A 16,918-nucleotide genomic window follows, 5' to 3' on the forward strand; every position below is an offset into this window, starting at 1 on the left:
ACAGGACTCCAGCTGGAGAAGAAGGTGTAGGAGTATGTGTGCACAATGTGTTTTCCAGGACTCCTCTTAGAAGAATTATTGATTTGTGTATTTGGAACAGGACCAGCCCTGCCTCATACTGACACAGCCAATCAGAGAAGGAAAGGGAGGTGGCAGAGGGGGAAAGACACAGCATTCAGAAAAGGCAGCTCAGGGACCAGGACTGACAGTAGCAATGACCTTGGGCAAGCTACTTAACCTTGTCAGATCTGAGTCTTCTTGTCTTAAAAGTGGGACAAGTTTATGTCTGCCTTGTGTGATTGTTGGGAGAATAAAAACAAAATAATAATTCTAAACAGCACTCTATGGAATACTCAGAACAAATTCTAAGCACACTTCCCTATGCTTGTATATCTTTTTCTTATCAGTACAATAGGTGTAGTCAATGGGGGTTGGGTCGGGGCTTCTCACTAAAGCTGACCCCACCCAGCCCAGCCACCAGTTCACCAAGTATTTTTAAAGAGCTGCAGTCAAGATCCTAGATTTTGCAGGTTGCTGAACTGCACACGCTGTGATTCTTGTGACCCTCTAGCTCAATGTTTCTGGGGCCTTGGCTGAACTGTGGAATCACCTGGGAAGCTTAGTTTTTTTTTTTTTTTTTTGTTTGTTTGTTTGTTTGTTTAAAAAAAACCCTTGCCAAGGGCAGACCCTACACCAATTAAATCAAAATCTCTTGAGGTCGGGCCCAGCTGTCAGTATTTATTAACGCTCCCATTCCTCTTCAAGTCCCTCTAAAAAAAGAAAAGAAAGAAAAAGAATGAAGTCAGAAAGCTCCCAAGTGGTTCGAATGCACAGCCAGAGTTGACAAGCACTCTTGTTGTTGAGCAATAGAGAAAGAGGATGCAGCTAGAGAATGAATTATTTTTTCTCATAATGCAAGGGGAAAAATGACTTTCCAACATTAACATTGAGAAGGAGCAAATAGCCAACCTGGTAGATCAGAATAAAGAAAGCAATGATTGAAAAGGATTGAGGAGTCAGTGTATCACAACTACTAGTGATTACCTGAGCAGTGTAAAGCACAAATCTCGAAACTCTCCTCTTGCTTTCTTTTTCTTTTTTTTGTCTCTCTCTGCTCTTCTCAGCTCCCTCCCCCATTCTGCCTTTTCTTCCTCTTCTTCTCTCTCTCCCTCCCCCCTTTTTCTTTTTCTAAAGGGCCCTCAACTGCTAGTATTAATTGTGGCCACTTATAACATAGTAAGTTATTTGAGGAGTCCTGAATAAATATTTTCTTGTCCTTCTTCCCTGCCACCTCCTAGTAACATCCTCAGCTTTTTTTCCCTAGGCCCACTCCATAGCACATCTCCCTGTCTCGGGTCTCACGTGTGGGTGAGTGTATGTGTCCTCTCTAGGATTCCCTTTCATCGCTTCCTGCACATTCTAAAAACCCTATTTTCCTACCCACACATGCCTGAGCTTTCTCATCTGTTTTCCAGCATCTCCACCTACCTCTCTGAAGCCCCTGATTTTTTTTTATCTACCTTTGCTCATTCATATGCAGGAGAGCCTGATGAATCAGAATGTCTGGGGAATGAGAATTCAGGGGAATTTTAATTTTCTGGTTAAGCAACACTAGCTTGAAAGCCACTATTGTTTCATGTTTTAATGTTGGGGAAAATGGTAAAATAGAAGCTCAGAACCGGAAGGGTTCTTAGGGAATACCTGGATGGATCCTTCTAAAAGCAAAGAGACAGATGGAGACCAATTGTAGTAGGATGATTAACAGATGTTCCCAGGCATGTGAGTAATGGTACTAGGTCTACAGACCATGACTTCTGACCTGTAGACCCTGTTTCTTCCAGAACACTCACTTGGCCTGCCCTGCAGAGGTGTTTGGATTAACCAGGACCAGTCAAATGTGAACTGCATTCTTTTAAGTGAACTCTCTAGTCCCATACAATGTCATCTGCCTATGAACTTTACTCATCTTTGTTGCCAGCCTAGCCCCAAATAGATCTCAGTTTGCAATTCCTGCATCTCTAAACCATCCTATTTCTAAGGCATAAGACCACTTCCCTAATTAATATGTCTGCCCTCCTCACTAGGCTGAGCACATTGATCTTTAACATAGAGGTTCATTTCTACCTTAGGGACATTCCAGTCTTGGTTGGGGAAGGAAAGTGCACAGGCAGGTGGACTGGAGTTTTTCAGACTCCAGAATATCTCCAAGAAGGAATATCAAGTTTCTTATTTTCCTTCTTGTTAATTAAATCTCCACTGTTAACTTGACTTTCTTTTTTCCTGTTTCCTAAAGGAGGTATTGCTAAAGAAAAAGTGGGTCAATTGAGGGTTCTGACTAGTTTTGTCCTAGTTAATTTAAGTTTTGCCATATGTTCTTTGAGAAGCATGTGTTAACTCCAGGTCTTTTTGCTGATTAGCAACCAACCTGAGGGTTTTTAATTTAGACTTCAGTTTCTTGGCAGGAGAGAGGAAGATTGAAGGGAATCGGTCTAGGTGAACCAAAAGTTAACTCAGAAAGAACACTCCATGCAAACAGCATGTTGTTTTAGATGGCATCGTTACTTTGTACCATAGAACAGGGTGTTTCAACCACAGCACGTTTAACATTTTGGGTCAAACAATTCTATGATGTGGGGGGGCAGGTGTCCTGTGAATTATATTTAGCAGTATCCATGACTTCTACACACTAGATACCAGTAACAACCCCCCCCCATGTAAATGTCTCCAGAAATCACCAAATAAATGTCCACTGGATGGCAAATTTGCCCCTGGTTGAGCACCACTGCCATAGACACATAGTCCCTATCATCACCAAGAAAGAAATGCAGATAAATCCCTGACAGATAGGGATGCCCGTCCTTTACTCTCTCTGAATCCAAAATTCTTTGTCAAAAGGTTAAACTGAATGATTACTGGCTATTTCTTCTTCTGGAAGCCTGTGAGAGGTCTTCTTTGTAGGCAGAGTGCTGCATCACCCAATTACCATCAGCCAGAGCAAAATCATGGCCAAAATTCCTGGATTCCAATATTGCACTGGTGGCATTCAGGAAGGATGTGTTAAGCATGTACCCTGGGCCCAGTCAAGTCCTCAGTTCTTCACGCAGTGTAGGAGTGGAGGGGCAACCATTTAAGGAAAAAGGAAACAGGGTATAGTGAAAAGTCCACCAAACTGAATACCAATGCTCCCAATCATTAGCTGGGTAACTTAGCACAGGTACTTAACCTCTCTGAGCCTCAGTTTGCTCATATAAAGTTGCTAGTACCTCCCTCACATGTTGTAATCTAGGTAACAGCACTCATATCAGGAACCTCTCAGTAAATTTTATTTCTCCATCTCATTTAATCTCTGTTTAAATCTTAATACACTATAACCAGGCCCTTCACTTTAAACAAAAAAATCAATGGCCTTCAGAAATTGTGTCCAATTGAGGAAGGCCAGGAGATGGTGCCCAATCAGCAGTGAGAATGTTGCCTTTTGAATCCCAAAAAGAAAAAAATCATAGTAGAGAGAGCATTCCTTAATGGAGAAATATGTTTCTTAACCCTGAGGTGGAAAATACTCTCAAAAGAATGCATCGCCATTTGCTGGCTCTGACCACTAGACAGCAGGTGTACACTCTGCCATGGCATAAGGAGCCCAGAAGATCCCCAGCCTGCAAAGCATCCACCGACTCATTAGCTAATACCTGAAAATACCATCAGCCATATAAGTCCTTTTTGGTGTTTGATTTTATCAGATCCTTTCCTGAGTAAAATTTGATCATGGAAGAAGAAAGCAATAGGGAAATTAGTACGGGAAGGAAGTTATGTAATGTGGTCATGTTTCTGTGTGTGTGTGTGTGTGTGTGTGTGTGTGTGTGTATTTATATATATAGTTATAAATGTGTGTGTATAGATGTGTGGTTATATATACATATGTACGTGTGTGTATGTGTGGTTATATATGTAGAGATAGATAAATAGATATATAGATAAATGTGTGTGTTTGTCCCTAAACCTGTCTCAAAATATTAATATGTTTCAGGAACCAGTTTAATAGTCATATTCTGGCTAATTTCTTATTATTTTACATTCCATAAGTGCAAACCCAAATCAATCAACATAACCACCTATCTAGAGGAGATAATTGATGCTTCTTTTGACTACCCATTCTCCAAAACAGATATAATTTCTGGGCCTTTGATAATTTTCTCAGTGAAAGGGTTATCTGACGACTTTAATTTTACCCTAATATGTGATGCACCAGTGCCTCCTTCTACTCCCCCATGCTGGATAGCTAGATAAAATAGCCATCAAACTTGCTGACAAGTGGATTAATACAAGCCAGAAACACAGGTGGCCCCTAATCCTGCCAGTGATCTGTGTGAAGTTGCTTAGGAAACTTGGGAGAAATAGCAAGTGGCGTTTGCCCCTCTAATTACTTACACATACTCATAAATGTGTTGTTGATGCTCAGTCATACCAAATGTTTGCCTTCCTGAAGATGGGGAGAAAAGTTAAGGCATTCTTAGAGAGGCTTGAGAGAATACAAAAAATGGTTTTTAAAAACCCATTTCCTTTTACTGGAATAAACTTTCCTTTATGATGGCAACTCTGCAGTCTTGGGAGGACGGGCTAAGTTGTGGGGTAGGTGATCTCAACTCTCAGTAGCTGAAGTCTGAGCGTCAGGGGCTGCCTTTTCTCTGAATGCAACCAAAGGATGGGTTTCATTTAACTTGCTCCCTCTGGCCTAATCTAAAAAACTATCAGGGCTAAGACTGGTGTGAGACTGTCATTTGTCATGTGAAAAGACTTTTTTTTCTATATAAATATTCCAAAAACCTCAGTAGGATTGCTGAACTTTAATCAGCTGGGAAGGTACTGCAAATGGAGGGTCAATCCATCACAATGCCCAGGATGAGACCTGAATTGTGGCCTTAAATTCTTTTCAGATAGCACAGGATAATGAGATTAGCACCCTCTGTGGGAAGAACAACAACAACAAAAAAGGTGCTATACCTTTAAAAATTAAATTCCCTTTTAAATGCTCTATGGTTTGCTTAGAGGGGTCAGAGCAAGTTTCTTGAAGCTTTAAGATTAATTAATTTGAGAAAGAAAAGATTTCAAGTGTCACAAAACCTTAGTTAAAACTACCACTTTCCCTTATTGCTGCCTTCTTCCTCCCTCTGCCATTCTCCAGCAAGAGGCACATGGGCATGAAATGCTGTGAGCTAAATTCCTGTTTGTGTAGGAAACCTATCTGCTTGCCTACAAAGACCCACAACTCAGAAACATACAGACACACAGGAAGTAAGAATGCAGCTTTCTGTGGCCATATCATTTGTCCTTAAGGTCTCAGATTGCAGTTTCCTCTTTTTAATGGTCCCTCATGAGATTTGCATGGACTTAAGATCTTCTACATATGTGATGGGCAGTGGGGCAGGGGCAGCATAAAACACAGTACCATTCTTCTCTTTTTCTCATGGCCACTTTGAAACAAGAAGAGTGAAAGAAAAAAGTCTCGGAGATAGGAGATAAACTACAGTTTCCAATATTCACATTTCAAGGGGGTTAAGGGGAACCCGTGGTTCTGATGTGTGCCAGAAAGGTTTTGCTTCTGGAAGCTTTCCCCACAAGCACACCCACACAGCCCTTTCCTGCACCCAGCCAGAGCAGCTTTGGCACTGGATTCCTGTAGCCTCCTTCTGAGGAGGTTAAGTTAACGGAATCCGAGGAGCCTTCCTTCAACTGCCACCATTTGGGAATTTTTTCCAAAAAAGGTATTCTGTCTTTTAGAGGAGGTCTCTTTAGTGGGGTTTAATTATAGATGTGAGGCACAACATCCCTGACAGAACCTTGTTCCTGCCACCCTGCCCTATTAGAGGTTTGCTATTTAGAAGGAAAACCCCAGTGATCATGCTTAGACTAAATCCAAAACCCCCTCCTCAAAGTTATCAAACAAAGCACCTCTCTTCTAGTACATTAACAGTCTGAATGGGTGTTATATGCATGATGTGTGCATCACAGTGTCATGTTTTAATTATAAATAAAGCAAGATGAAGTTTCCTGGTCAGGAAGAATGAGGTGTGTGTGTAAGAAGCTGTCTCCCAAGGCTTAAATATTAAAGGCATTTGCAAAATATTTCTCTTGAAAGAAACTCTTAGAAGCAATATTTTTAGGCATGCTGGTTTCTCCATAGGTAGAAGAGAAATCTACCACCAACCCTTAGTATAAGGAACCCTTCTGGTGATGCTACTCTGCATTTCAAAAAGCTGTTTTTGCCTCTTAATGTTGGTAGCTGGAGACATTTGCATTTGTGGGGATGGTGGTGTGTGTTTTTCCCCATCCCTCTTGCTGCTATTTGGGCTTCTCTTTTTAAAAAGGGGGAAAAAAGAAAGAAAGATGACAGTCTTTAGTATCATTTAGAGGAGTGAAAGATTTCGGGACATGGGCAACATTGGTTCAGTTTTCACCATCTGCCATCCATGGCAGTTTATTTCAATCATACATTTGCTTAAATTGTCATCTGGTGAAGGACCCCTCCACCCAATGCATACACACCTCCCCTTTCCCTTCCCTACACCCGTCAACTGCTACTCTCACCACCTCCTCACTCTTTAGTTCAATAAAAAACTGAAATCTCAATGATGGACCTGGAAACCTATGAAGGGTGGGAAGGGGCAGTCATCAATCCAGACAGAGAAAAAAGTGAAAAAAAAAAAAAATACGTGTGTACACACACACACACACACACACACACACAGGGAAAGCAAGCATTACTCAAAAGGGCAATCCAAGAAGAAACAGCTTTTCTGTCCTGAGTTAACAAATTATCCGCATCTCATTAATGTGCAAACACAGGATCAAATGATGATATTCTCCCACCCCACCCCCAGCACTGCTGTATCACATCTGCCCCTAAACTCTCTTGCTACAAGTCATTACCCTGTAGGCATTCTCCTGAGGTAGGATTTTCTCATCTTTCCCCATAGAAACTAGGAATGTGCTATCCCTGCTTGGGAGCCTAAGCTTGCTGCAGTCTTAGCAATGTGCTCCAGAACAGCTCTCAGCACTGAACATTGGGGTTCTGTCTCCTTCCCCTCCTCCAGACCACAGAGAGCAGGAGCTGAGGGGCTCTCTTTAGCCATAGAAGGGTATGGGAAAGGGCACAAATGCTACTAAGTCTAGTCAAAGATATAGAGTTGTGAACAAGTGGCATTTAGGGGTGAGATTTTGAGTTGATTTGAAAGATGGTTACATTAAATGCAAAAATGTTTCTTGTTCTTAGGACAAACTGCTGGCCACTGCCTTTTCAAAGCCATTTGCAATAGTCTCTGCCTTAAAGGCTGAGCAGTGATGCCCGCTCCTCAGTCCTCTCACTTGCTTGGTGAGGTGGTTAGGTTGCACTGCCCCCACCTCAGTAATACACAGGATCTTGCTGGTTTTCCTTTTTTTTTTTTCAATTCTCACTCATGTGGGGAAAATTGATCTGAAACATTAAACTGATAAGCTTTGTTTACCCTTCTTAAAATTTCAAATTGCACCTCACTACTTTGCTCCTGGATTTTCAGATTTTCCCCCTGGCTACTGGAGAACCTCCCCCCTTACTCCCTCCTCCACGCCCCCCACCAGGAAATTTTAACTGTTGCTTCTCTTATAACACAGGTAACAATTCATTTAGGTTACACCAGTCTGTAAAAACTGTAAATGCTATTTTATTTTAAACATTTTAGTTTACAAAAAAAAAAATCAATGATTGGTACCTTTTTACACTCTCAGATTCCTGAATATGGACAGATCTTCAAAGGGAGGAAGGAGTTCTCATATGAAATTTAAGATAGACTGTCCTGAAGGTTGTGGGGTGGGGTTTTGTGGTGTTTTATTTCGTTTTTTTGTTTTTAAGACACAATAAAGCTAAAATGTCAAGTCTCTGGGAGAGATCCCCTTAAAGTTTCAGTCAAGGAGCATTTCAGAGCACAGACGAGAAGACCCCAGCCCGGTGCCCGCCGGCCCGTCCCGGCTGCCCAGGCATATTTGGTAGCGCATGGGTTGAAAGCCACTGGGCCAATCACACCTCGCATTCCCTTGCGGGCTGCTGGTGGCAGGTACACGAGCCATACTCGTTGATGATCACCAGGGCTCCCTCAATGTGGTTCGGTTTGTAATCAACGTAGTATTCCTGGGCAGACATGGCAGCCATCTGATGCATGGTCTGTTTCTGCTTTTGCTTTCTGCGCTGCGTGACAAAGCACTGTCTGAGCTGCCTGAGGCTGGCTGGGAAACACTTCCAGGACACGTACAGCACCAGGACCACGATGAGGAAGGAGAAGATGAGGGCCATGGTGCCTGTGACCACCTTGTGGATTTGCACGGCATTCTCGGCGTGCTCCCCGCCGGGGAGAGCCACCGTGGCAGGCTCGGGCGTGCCGTCGTCCTGCCCCTCCCCGCCGTCTGACAGCGGGGTGGCCGAGCTGGCAGGGGGCCCCAGGTCACTGCGGTTGGTGACAGCCGAGAGCAGGTGGCCGCTGGTGGGCTCAGCCCCATCCTCGCACAGGTGGAAGGCGTAAACAGCGTCCAGGACGTCCTCGCCCTGTGCGTACTCCGGGCTGGCGCACTGCAAGTTGCCATCGTAGCGTCCCTGGAAGTTGTTGAGCCACGAGGCCAGGGCACACACGTTGCGCCCGCAGTCCCACAGGTTCCCGGCCAGGGAGATGCTCGTCAGGGACTTCCATGAGTTGAGGATCCGGGGTTCGATGTAGGTGAGGCGGTTGGAGTCCAGCTGCAGGGACTGCAGGTGGGGCACGGTCTCGAACACATGGGGCTCCATGTACTCGATCTCGTTGCCGGACAAGTCCATTTTCTCCAGGTTCCAAACCCAGTCCAGTGAGCTGACCACGATGGCCACCTTGTTCCTCCGCAGACATAGCGAGTGCAGGGAGATGAGGCGTGGGAAGTGGGCGAAGTTCACCTTGACCAAGTCGTTGTGCTCCAGGTGTAGCTCGGTGAGCTTGAACAAGCCGGCGAAAGAGTTGCGCGCCAGACTCTTGAGCTGATTGTATCCTATGTCGAGAAACTTGAGGCTGCGGCAGTCCTGGAAGATGCGCACCGGCACAAACTGGATGGCGTTGGACCGCATATGCAGCGTGGTGAGCTTCCGCAGCCCGTGGAAGAGGTCGGGCGCGAGCGCCTGCAGCTTGTTGTAGGAGAGGTCCACGCTGCGCAGGTTGGGCATGGGCCGGAAGGTGGTGTTGGCCAGTTGGGTGATCTGGTTGGAACTCAGCGTGAGTTCCTTAACTCGGCGCAGTTTCTGAAAGGCGTCCCCCTGCACCGAGCAGATGTGATTGTGATCCAGATAGAGCCACGTGAGCTGCATTAACCCCGTGAACTGGCCGGCGCGCAGCTCCGAGAGGCTGTTGTAGCGCAGGGACAAGCCCAGCAGGCCGGACAGGTTGAGGGGCGCCTCGGTGAGGTTGAGCGCCTCGCAGTACAGCAGCCGCCCCTCGCACCGGCACAGCTGCGGGCATCCGCTGGGGGCGGCGGGCAGCATCTGAAAGCAGGCCCCCAGCAGACACAAGACCACCCCCGAGGGCCTCCTCAGCAGCCGGTATAGACAGAGACCGAGCAGCAGGAAATCCATTAGCGAGAATCTTTCCAGAGAGACTGGAGAATGTCCATTGGAAGCGCTCGGTCAGAAATCTACATCATATTTTATTCCGAGGGAGGGGGAGCGGGGGAGAGGGAGAAAAGGGCAAAAAAATCAAATAAATATATAGAAATAAAGAAGGACCCCCCCTCCCCAAAACCACACGTTCACCTCTAAGCATGCAGAAAGCTGGGCAGCATAGAAAGTTCACAGCCACGGAAAGATCAAAGAGATGGTGATTTGGTCCATGTTAGATGCTGCAGCAAAGAAAAGGGAGGAAAAAAAAAATCTTCGGGAAAGAATTTAATTAAAAAGTGTCTTACCCACCCTTTTCCAGAGAGTGACAACCTCCATTCAGCTGCTCCCTTTGTGTGCAGGCTAATTATATGCAGGGCGAGAGAAGACCCCTCTGTGTTTCCGAGGCAGCCCCGGTCCGCGGCCGGCGGATCTGGCAGGCGCACAATGTCTCACTTTGCTGCCGCTCGGCTCGGGGCTGCAAGGGCAGCCGGCGAGGCGGGGAGGCGACTTCTAGGACCCGCAAGTTTCCCAACTACGTGCCGGAGCCCGGGCTTCGCCTTCCTGCCGCCGTCCTTTCCCTCTGCAGTTCGGACTGTGACGTTGTGGGGTAAAAAAACTCCAAACTCGGGGCTCGCGACTCCCCAGGATTTGACAGTCTGGTTAATGTCCGTCATTGGAAACGACCACCGACCGGCGCCGCCTTTGACTCCACGGAGACCGCCTGCCCTTAGCGCCCCGGGCAGCTGCGGAGAGCGGCTTCGCTCGTGCTTTGCGGCGGGCGGCGGGGCGGTGCGGCGGCGGCGCGGGGAGCGGCGAGCGGCGCCCGGGCTCCTTCCCTCCGCCAGGCAGTGTGCGGCGCGAGCTTGCACAGGCACCTACTGCTCACTGAGTGTCGTAAGCTGCTCACGATTGTGCGTCTTCCCCGAGCACCTCAGACATGGGCAGACTGAAAAGGGGTGGGCATAAAACCAACATTTTACCGAACCACTAAAGTAATATATGTTCTTTGATGAAAACGGAAAACACTTTCAGCTTTTTTGTCCATATTTCGAAAACAGGGCAGGAGGGGTGGAGGTAGGGCAGCATCATCAACGGCAAGATATTTCCAAGTGAGAAACTGAAATACCCTGCGCTCTCCCCCCTTTCCTTTTGGGGATATGTATTTTTTCCCCTTTAAAGCTGTCTACGTCTAAGAGATACGTAGGAATCGTAGAGAAATCAACATTTGGTCTTCTGCTTTAGAAAAGCAACTTGGGAGAAGACATGGGAAGGCAATGATTTGGGGGCTTGGATAAGATTTTTCCCCCCTTTCGGGCACTGGAATTCTGCAGTCAGCCAGCCCTTTCTGGTGGTGGATGGGGAATTGCTTCCCAAACCCACCCAGTTTGGGAAGCCAGCCCAGTCCTCGTGGTGTGAGATCCAGTGTGACAGAAAGGTATGTCTGTGTACAGGGAGATGGCTGAGATCCTGCTGGGGGCTTCTCCAGTCTCCGCAGATACCTGTGGGGTGCAGGGTGGATTAAAGAATGATTCTGCTGTCTGACATGGGGAGGGCCAACCCTGACAAGTGCTGTGTGTGGTGCTGCGGGGCCCTGCAGTGCACTCCACTCCAGGAGAATGTGCTGGAGTATGTGTAGAGAAAGAGTAGTTTAAACCATAATGCAGCCTACACCTCTCCATATAACACAACCCTAATTCATCTTTGAGACTGTACTAAATTGTGCTACGTTTCCTCTAAGTATGAAGAGAATCCGTTACCTCATTATTTCCATTAACAATTATTTATAGATAAGAGTTCTTACATTGAGCTCTCCCTCTTGTTCCAATTGATCTGGAGGGGTCTGCACTGCTGTTGTTGGGGACCTGTTGGTCATCTGCTGAAAAAAAAAAATCATCAAAGATGGCTGAGAAAGCTTGCTAAAGTGAGTGTGAGCAAGCCTTTTTTTTTTTTTTTTTTCTTGAAAGATGCTCAAGGAGGTGGTGGGGGAGTCAAATGTAAATGTCCAGTTCCTCTCTTTGAATTCCTACCATTTCTGCCTCTAAGGAACTCAGAATAAGTAGGAATTATCTGCAGTTGTACTCACTTTGATAGGAATGAGGGAGGATTACCAGAGCTCCCAGGGTAGATAGACTAGACAAGTAACTGGATTGGCCCTTAGCATCCAGCTCAAAAATCAAAGTCACCAAAGAATGGTGGTACTTTTCAGGAAAAGTTATATGAACAGGGGCATGAATCATTCCATTTTGTATTCATCTGAGTTCTGCCCTGGTCATTCATCTCTGAGATGCATCATTTAATTGAAAGGAACACAAATCTGAAATGTCCTAGACGTCACATGCTGTCTTGGGAGCTAAAAGAGACATTAGAAAATCAACCCCCTTAATTTTGCACATGATGAAACTGAGGCTGAGAGATGTCAGGGGATTATCCAAGGTCACATAGCTTGTTACTGGCACAGATGGTTTCTTTGCTGTCCCTCCTCAAAATGGTGCCCTTCCTTTGCCATTCTTGATGGCTGTCTCTCTGTTGCTCTTGCCTCCTTCCTGATTCTGAATTGGGTATTTGCAGGTCTCATTCTGGCACTTCCAAGGTTCTGCGGAACACTTTAACAGACAGACAAACAAATTCACCATCAAGTGTTTTTACCTCTTGCCAAAACAATTATTCCTGACAGTAGTCGGGCTGATTGAGCCATAAACTCTAAAGGGTTGGGAGGTGGGGGAGGAGGGGTGTCGCGCAGGATCAGGCCGGGGTAAACAGTGGCCAGCCACTTAGCAAGTACTATGAGTACAAGCCACCCAATCCCCATGGCTGCTAGGAAGAAAACCTCCTAATGCAGGCAGCTTGGCAAAGTGGTGACAGAGGCTGCCAAATGGGCAAGAAGAGGTCCCACTTTGGATGTCACTTGATTTGTAGAGCTGGTACAGAGAAGCAGAAGAGTTGAGTGTTGGCAAGAGAGAAAGAGAATAAAATTAAATTCACTGCATTTATATGTGAGTTTTCTTCTAAGTATGCTACTCAAAACTTAGAAGATGGTTCTAGGCTGAGAGGTGTGTATGTGTCTGTGTGTGTATGTGTGCGTGTGTATATATACACACACATACACACACCAATCTTTTGCTTTTCACATTATTATTCTGCAAATCATTTCTTCTGCATGGGATCTTTAAACCTTTTCCACCTCTAATGTGGCAAGTTGCATCTTTTCTACAGTTTTAAACCCTTTGGCAGAACCGTATACATTAACAGATTGAAATGAGCTTTATTGAAATTTAGCTATTCTAAGTCATCTAAGTTGCAGAATCCCAATTTATTATGTATTTAAAGCATACCAGCACTGATTAAATCAATGCAAATTAGGTTAAATAAGAACAACATGAATCAAGTGTTTCAGCAAAGTTAAGTCGAGAAACGACAACTTTTGAGTCACCACAGCAAGTTGATACGGCTGTTTTTCACGAGTTTTAATTTCATGCTTCTAAGTGTCCAACCAACTGAAAAAGGAAAAAAAAAAAAAAAAACAGAAGAGCTCACCTAAAGTTTTCTCTTCTTTCCTGTTTGTTCTCTCATATCTCTACCTGTCTTGTGAGAATATCTGATTCACCAGGTTATGATATGGCTATTGTGTATACTTGATCAATCCCTTCTTCTGGGCTAACCACAGATTTCTGTTGGCAAATGTTTTCTCCTTCAGTATTGGATATCTGCTGAGAGAGACTTTGCATGCTTTGAAAACATCCTTGGCATTTTTCATGCTTCTATAGGGAAGGAGCCTGAGCCCATCTAGCTGAACCACTGTAATAGCAATTCTAGTAGTGGGGCATCAAGAATAGCACTCCAAGCCATCATGCCAACATTTAATTGGGAACTGAGACCAGACCCCCAATCTGGAGTAAGAAGGAATAAGAACGTTGAAAATCTTGATGTAGCAAATGTGCGAAGGGAGTCTGGAGTATGAGAGGTATGAATCTGATTGCTTAAACACAAGCTGGAACAAAGGAGGGTGGAAGAGAAGCTCCTGGAGCAAGCTGGGTGCAGTTAAAGAGCCCAGAAGGATATTGTGGAGGAGGAAGAGTTGATTAATTCCTTTTCTCCTCAACTTATAAATTAGCCTTTGCCTTGTAAACGCTCCTGTTTTTTCTTGGTACTCCACGTTGTGACAGCAGTGGGGGTGAGGGGAATTACACGCATTTTTTTTTTTTTGGTATCTCATTATCTCGCCTGTTTCCTCTCAACTGCAGTCCACTCCCAACTTGTTCATTTTAGTCAAAATAATTTGTGAACAGAGAGATGCAAGTGCAAAAATTCTGAAGCGAACCTGCATTGTGTGCATTGGCTTTCCATTAGTAGTCTTTGTCCATGTTCAAGAAAAGAGAAATTCAAATGGTGATTTTAATGTTCTGTCATCTCTAGCACCAGCCTGGACCTTGATCTTTATGCTGTTTTCTTTAATTTTCAGTGGCAGTGAACCATGGCCTTTCTTTTAAAAGGAACATTTGGAGGAACTGGGGGAGGATGGGAGTCACCATTTCAAAAGGAGAGAATTAACTCTATTGTTTCTGTGGGCAGGTACCCTACTGCTGGCGTTTTACAGAGTGCCTGGAAAGATGCATGAGGAGCCTAAGAGCAAGAGCCCTAAGGCTTCCTTCAGGAGATCTACTTAGAAACAGTTCAGAAAGAGGAGGTCATTCTACTTGTCGAACTTTATCCTTCTCTTAAAACAAGACAGTGGTATGGATAGGAGCAAGAAAGCATCTGCCATGCTCAGTGAGTGATGTGAGTCATGGGAGTAAATTATGAGGCCTGCCCTGCTTTTCTGAGCCCCTCTGCACAGGTTTTCTCTGTATTGAAATATGCTCTGGTCATAGCAGGTTGGGTGCACCTGTTGTATACTCTATCTATCTATGCTTACCTGCATTCTAACTATCCTTCAAGGTTGATGTTAAACCTCCACTATGATTACTTAACTGACTCCCAGCCCTCTCCCCTGTATAAAGTGATCCCTCATTCTTCTGAACTCCATGAGTAGCTTATCTTTAGTGAACTTGTGGTCCTGTTCACTTTCAATGGGTGTGACAGTAATATCTAATTATAGTATTTTAGAACTGAAAAGAACATTAAACATCTAGAGGATAAGGAGAAAAAAGATCTCAGTTCGGGTTTCTACTTTTACATGTTTTATCAGCATGACCCTACACAAGTCACTTCTTTATCAGTGAAATAGGGCTTTCCTAAAGAATACTTGGGGAAATGAAATGATGTCATGTGTATTAGTCTGGCAACTCAAAAATGTAGGCCTGGGACCAGGAGCCCAGGAGCTTGTTAGAAATGCACAATTTCAGGCCTTTCTCCAAACCCACTGAATCATATCTGCATTTAACTATTAGTCCCAGGTAATTCATTACATTTTGAGAAGCATTACTAGAAGCACTTGCAAATTCTAACCTGAAATAGAAACCCAGTTACCCTTGATTCCCTAGTTATATAATTGAGCAATTGAAGAGATGGAAATATTAAATGCTTGTCCACCCTTGGTGGTGCAATTGGGTCCAGAAAACCAAACTTTCGGAACGATATATTCTTTTTCCTGTTAGATTTTAAACCCTTAGAATGCAAAGTCTGTATCTATCACAGTCCCAAGCACTTAGTAGGCCTCTTAAAGTTTGGTTTTATAATTGGTTACAGCAGGAGGTGTAGAGCTGTCATGGGTCTAGCATTAGGTATCTTTTGGCTGGTTTCTATCCATATTATCCTCAGATGTAATGGTGTTCTGACATCTGGCATAAGACTTTGATTGCAGGCTCCCAAATCAGGTGGAGTTGCATGGTGATTGATCACACTGGGCAGCCCAATATTTTGTCCCTTCGCACTTACAATGGTGGAAGGGTCAGTACAGCAGAGACAAGTGAGGGGAAGTGGATTGAAGGTGCGTTAGAGCTGTCTTCCTAGAAAAAATATGATGTTTGCTTATGCTACCCTTCAGTTCTCTTATCACTGCCAATCTGATACTATAGCATGTGAGTATTTCTCATGAACATTTTTATTATAGAAAAAAATGCAAAATGGAGAAAAAGAAAATGAAAAAAAATTTAAATGAAGATTAAGTCACCTGAAATTCAACCACCTGGAGATTAATTATTGACTTCTGGGTATATATTCTTTTAGAATTTGTCCCCTCTTATTTACTAACTAGGTTGTTTCTGTTTTTTACCCATTATATAATATGCTGTGATGAATATCACATTTGAACATTTGGGCACCCATGTCCTTAAATGTTAATTCTAGAAATGGAATTAGTGTTCAGAGGTTGAGGACTTTTAAAAGATTTGAAATACATAATGCCAAATTGTCCCCCCAAAAGATTGTACACTTTACATTCTCAGTAGCTCTTTCATTGCTTTCTTTCTCTTTTTCCTGAGAAATCCCACCACCCCACAAATTAAAATACCCTTTGAACACCCTCTCCTGGGTGTGCCAAATGAGATCTCTGTCTTTATCTGTTCTTGGTGCCTTGGAACCATCCCTCCTCTTCACACCAATTTCCTCACTTCATCCTGCAGGGACAATTCCCACTTCAGAAGGAGGGTTGGACTTTGGGGGCTTCAAGGTTCCTTTTGGGAGTTCATGAGCATTTAATTACTGCATCTTATTAAGTCGCTGGTCAGCCAAATTGTTTTCACAAAGGTGTTAATGTCTGAAACTGGTTTAATCCAATGTTACTTAAAATGCTCTGTGGGGGAATAAGTGTATTCAAATACACTTGCTAAAAGCACAAGACTCTGTTCTATTGTTCCAGATTCACAATACACTATCTTAATCATAAGAAATCTTTTTTCATGGTTTCACCCTTTTATCTATTGGTGTATCTATCTATTGGAATATCTATTAATACTAAACCAATGTGCCAGAATAGTTTTTAAAACTTGTATTTAATTGTAGTTCATAGGTACATTTGACTTTAAATTGGCTATCACCATACCAGCAAGTGATTCTAAGGTTCAGATCTCAAGCATTATAGCAGAATGCTGTCCAGGAACCTTTTTTTTTTGTCAGGCCCAAGAAATTATGGGGGAGAGCTAGACAATTACAGTTCTGCTTGGTATTAGCAAATCTTGCTTCCCTATCCTAGCCACAAATAATGGAACCAATTTAATTCTGTAGTGAGTTCTGTCTCCGATATACCTTGATACTTAATTATCTTGTTTTATAGAATTTTCTAGATGCTGCTAACTTGGCCCTCACAGATAAGATGAAACTCCCTAAAGACAGACCTATTAT

General features: G+C 44.1%; 2 protein-coding genes across 8 annotated transcripts in view; one reads left to right on the forward strand and one right to left on the reverse strand.

Moving 5' to 3' along the window:
- Positions 1 to 16,918, forward strand: part of CTNNA2 (catenin alpha 2) — a 1,050,678-nt gene that overhangs the window by 702,078 nt on the left and 331,682 nt on the right. For 2 of the 7 annotated variants that reach the window (XM_045549954.1, XM_045549955.1), the window contains exon 1: positions 10,876 to 11,075. The exons of the other annotated variants lie outside the window; for them this stretch is intronic. The gene's annotated coding sequence lies outside the window, so the exon portion shown is untranslated. Of the gene's footprint in view, positions 1 to 10,875; positions 11,076 to 16,918 lie in introns of those variants that run through there. 7 annotated transcript variants of the gene reach the window in all.
- On the reverse strand, positions 7,679 to 10,534 carry LRRTM1 (leucine rich repeat transmembrane neuronal 1). Its single transcript, XM_045549956.1, has 2 exons — positions 9,950 to 10,534; positions 7,679 to 9,675 (listed from the first exon to the last, which is right to left on the reverse strand). The coding sequence occupies exon 2, from the start codon at positions 9,614 to 9,616 to the stop codon at positions 8,048 to 8,050; it is 1,569 nt and encodes a 522-aa protein (XP_045405912.1). The 5' UTR covers positions 9,617 to 9,675; positions 9,950 to 10,534; the 3' UTR covers positions 7,679 to 8,047.

The sequence above is a fragment of the Lemur catta genome, chromosome 4 (genome assembly GCF_020740605.2).
Source record: "Lemur catta isolate mLemCat1 chromosome 4, mLemCat1.pri, whole genome shotgun sequence".
Taxonomy (NCBI): Eukaryota; Metazoa; Chordata; class Mammalia; order Primates; family Lemuridae; genus Lemur; species Lemur catta.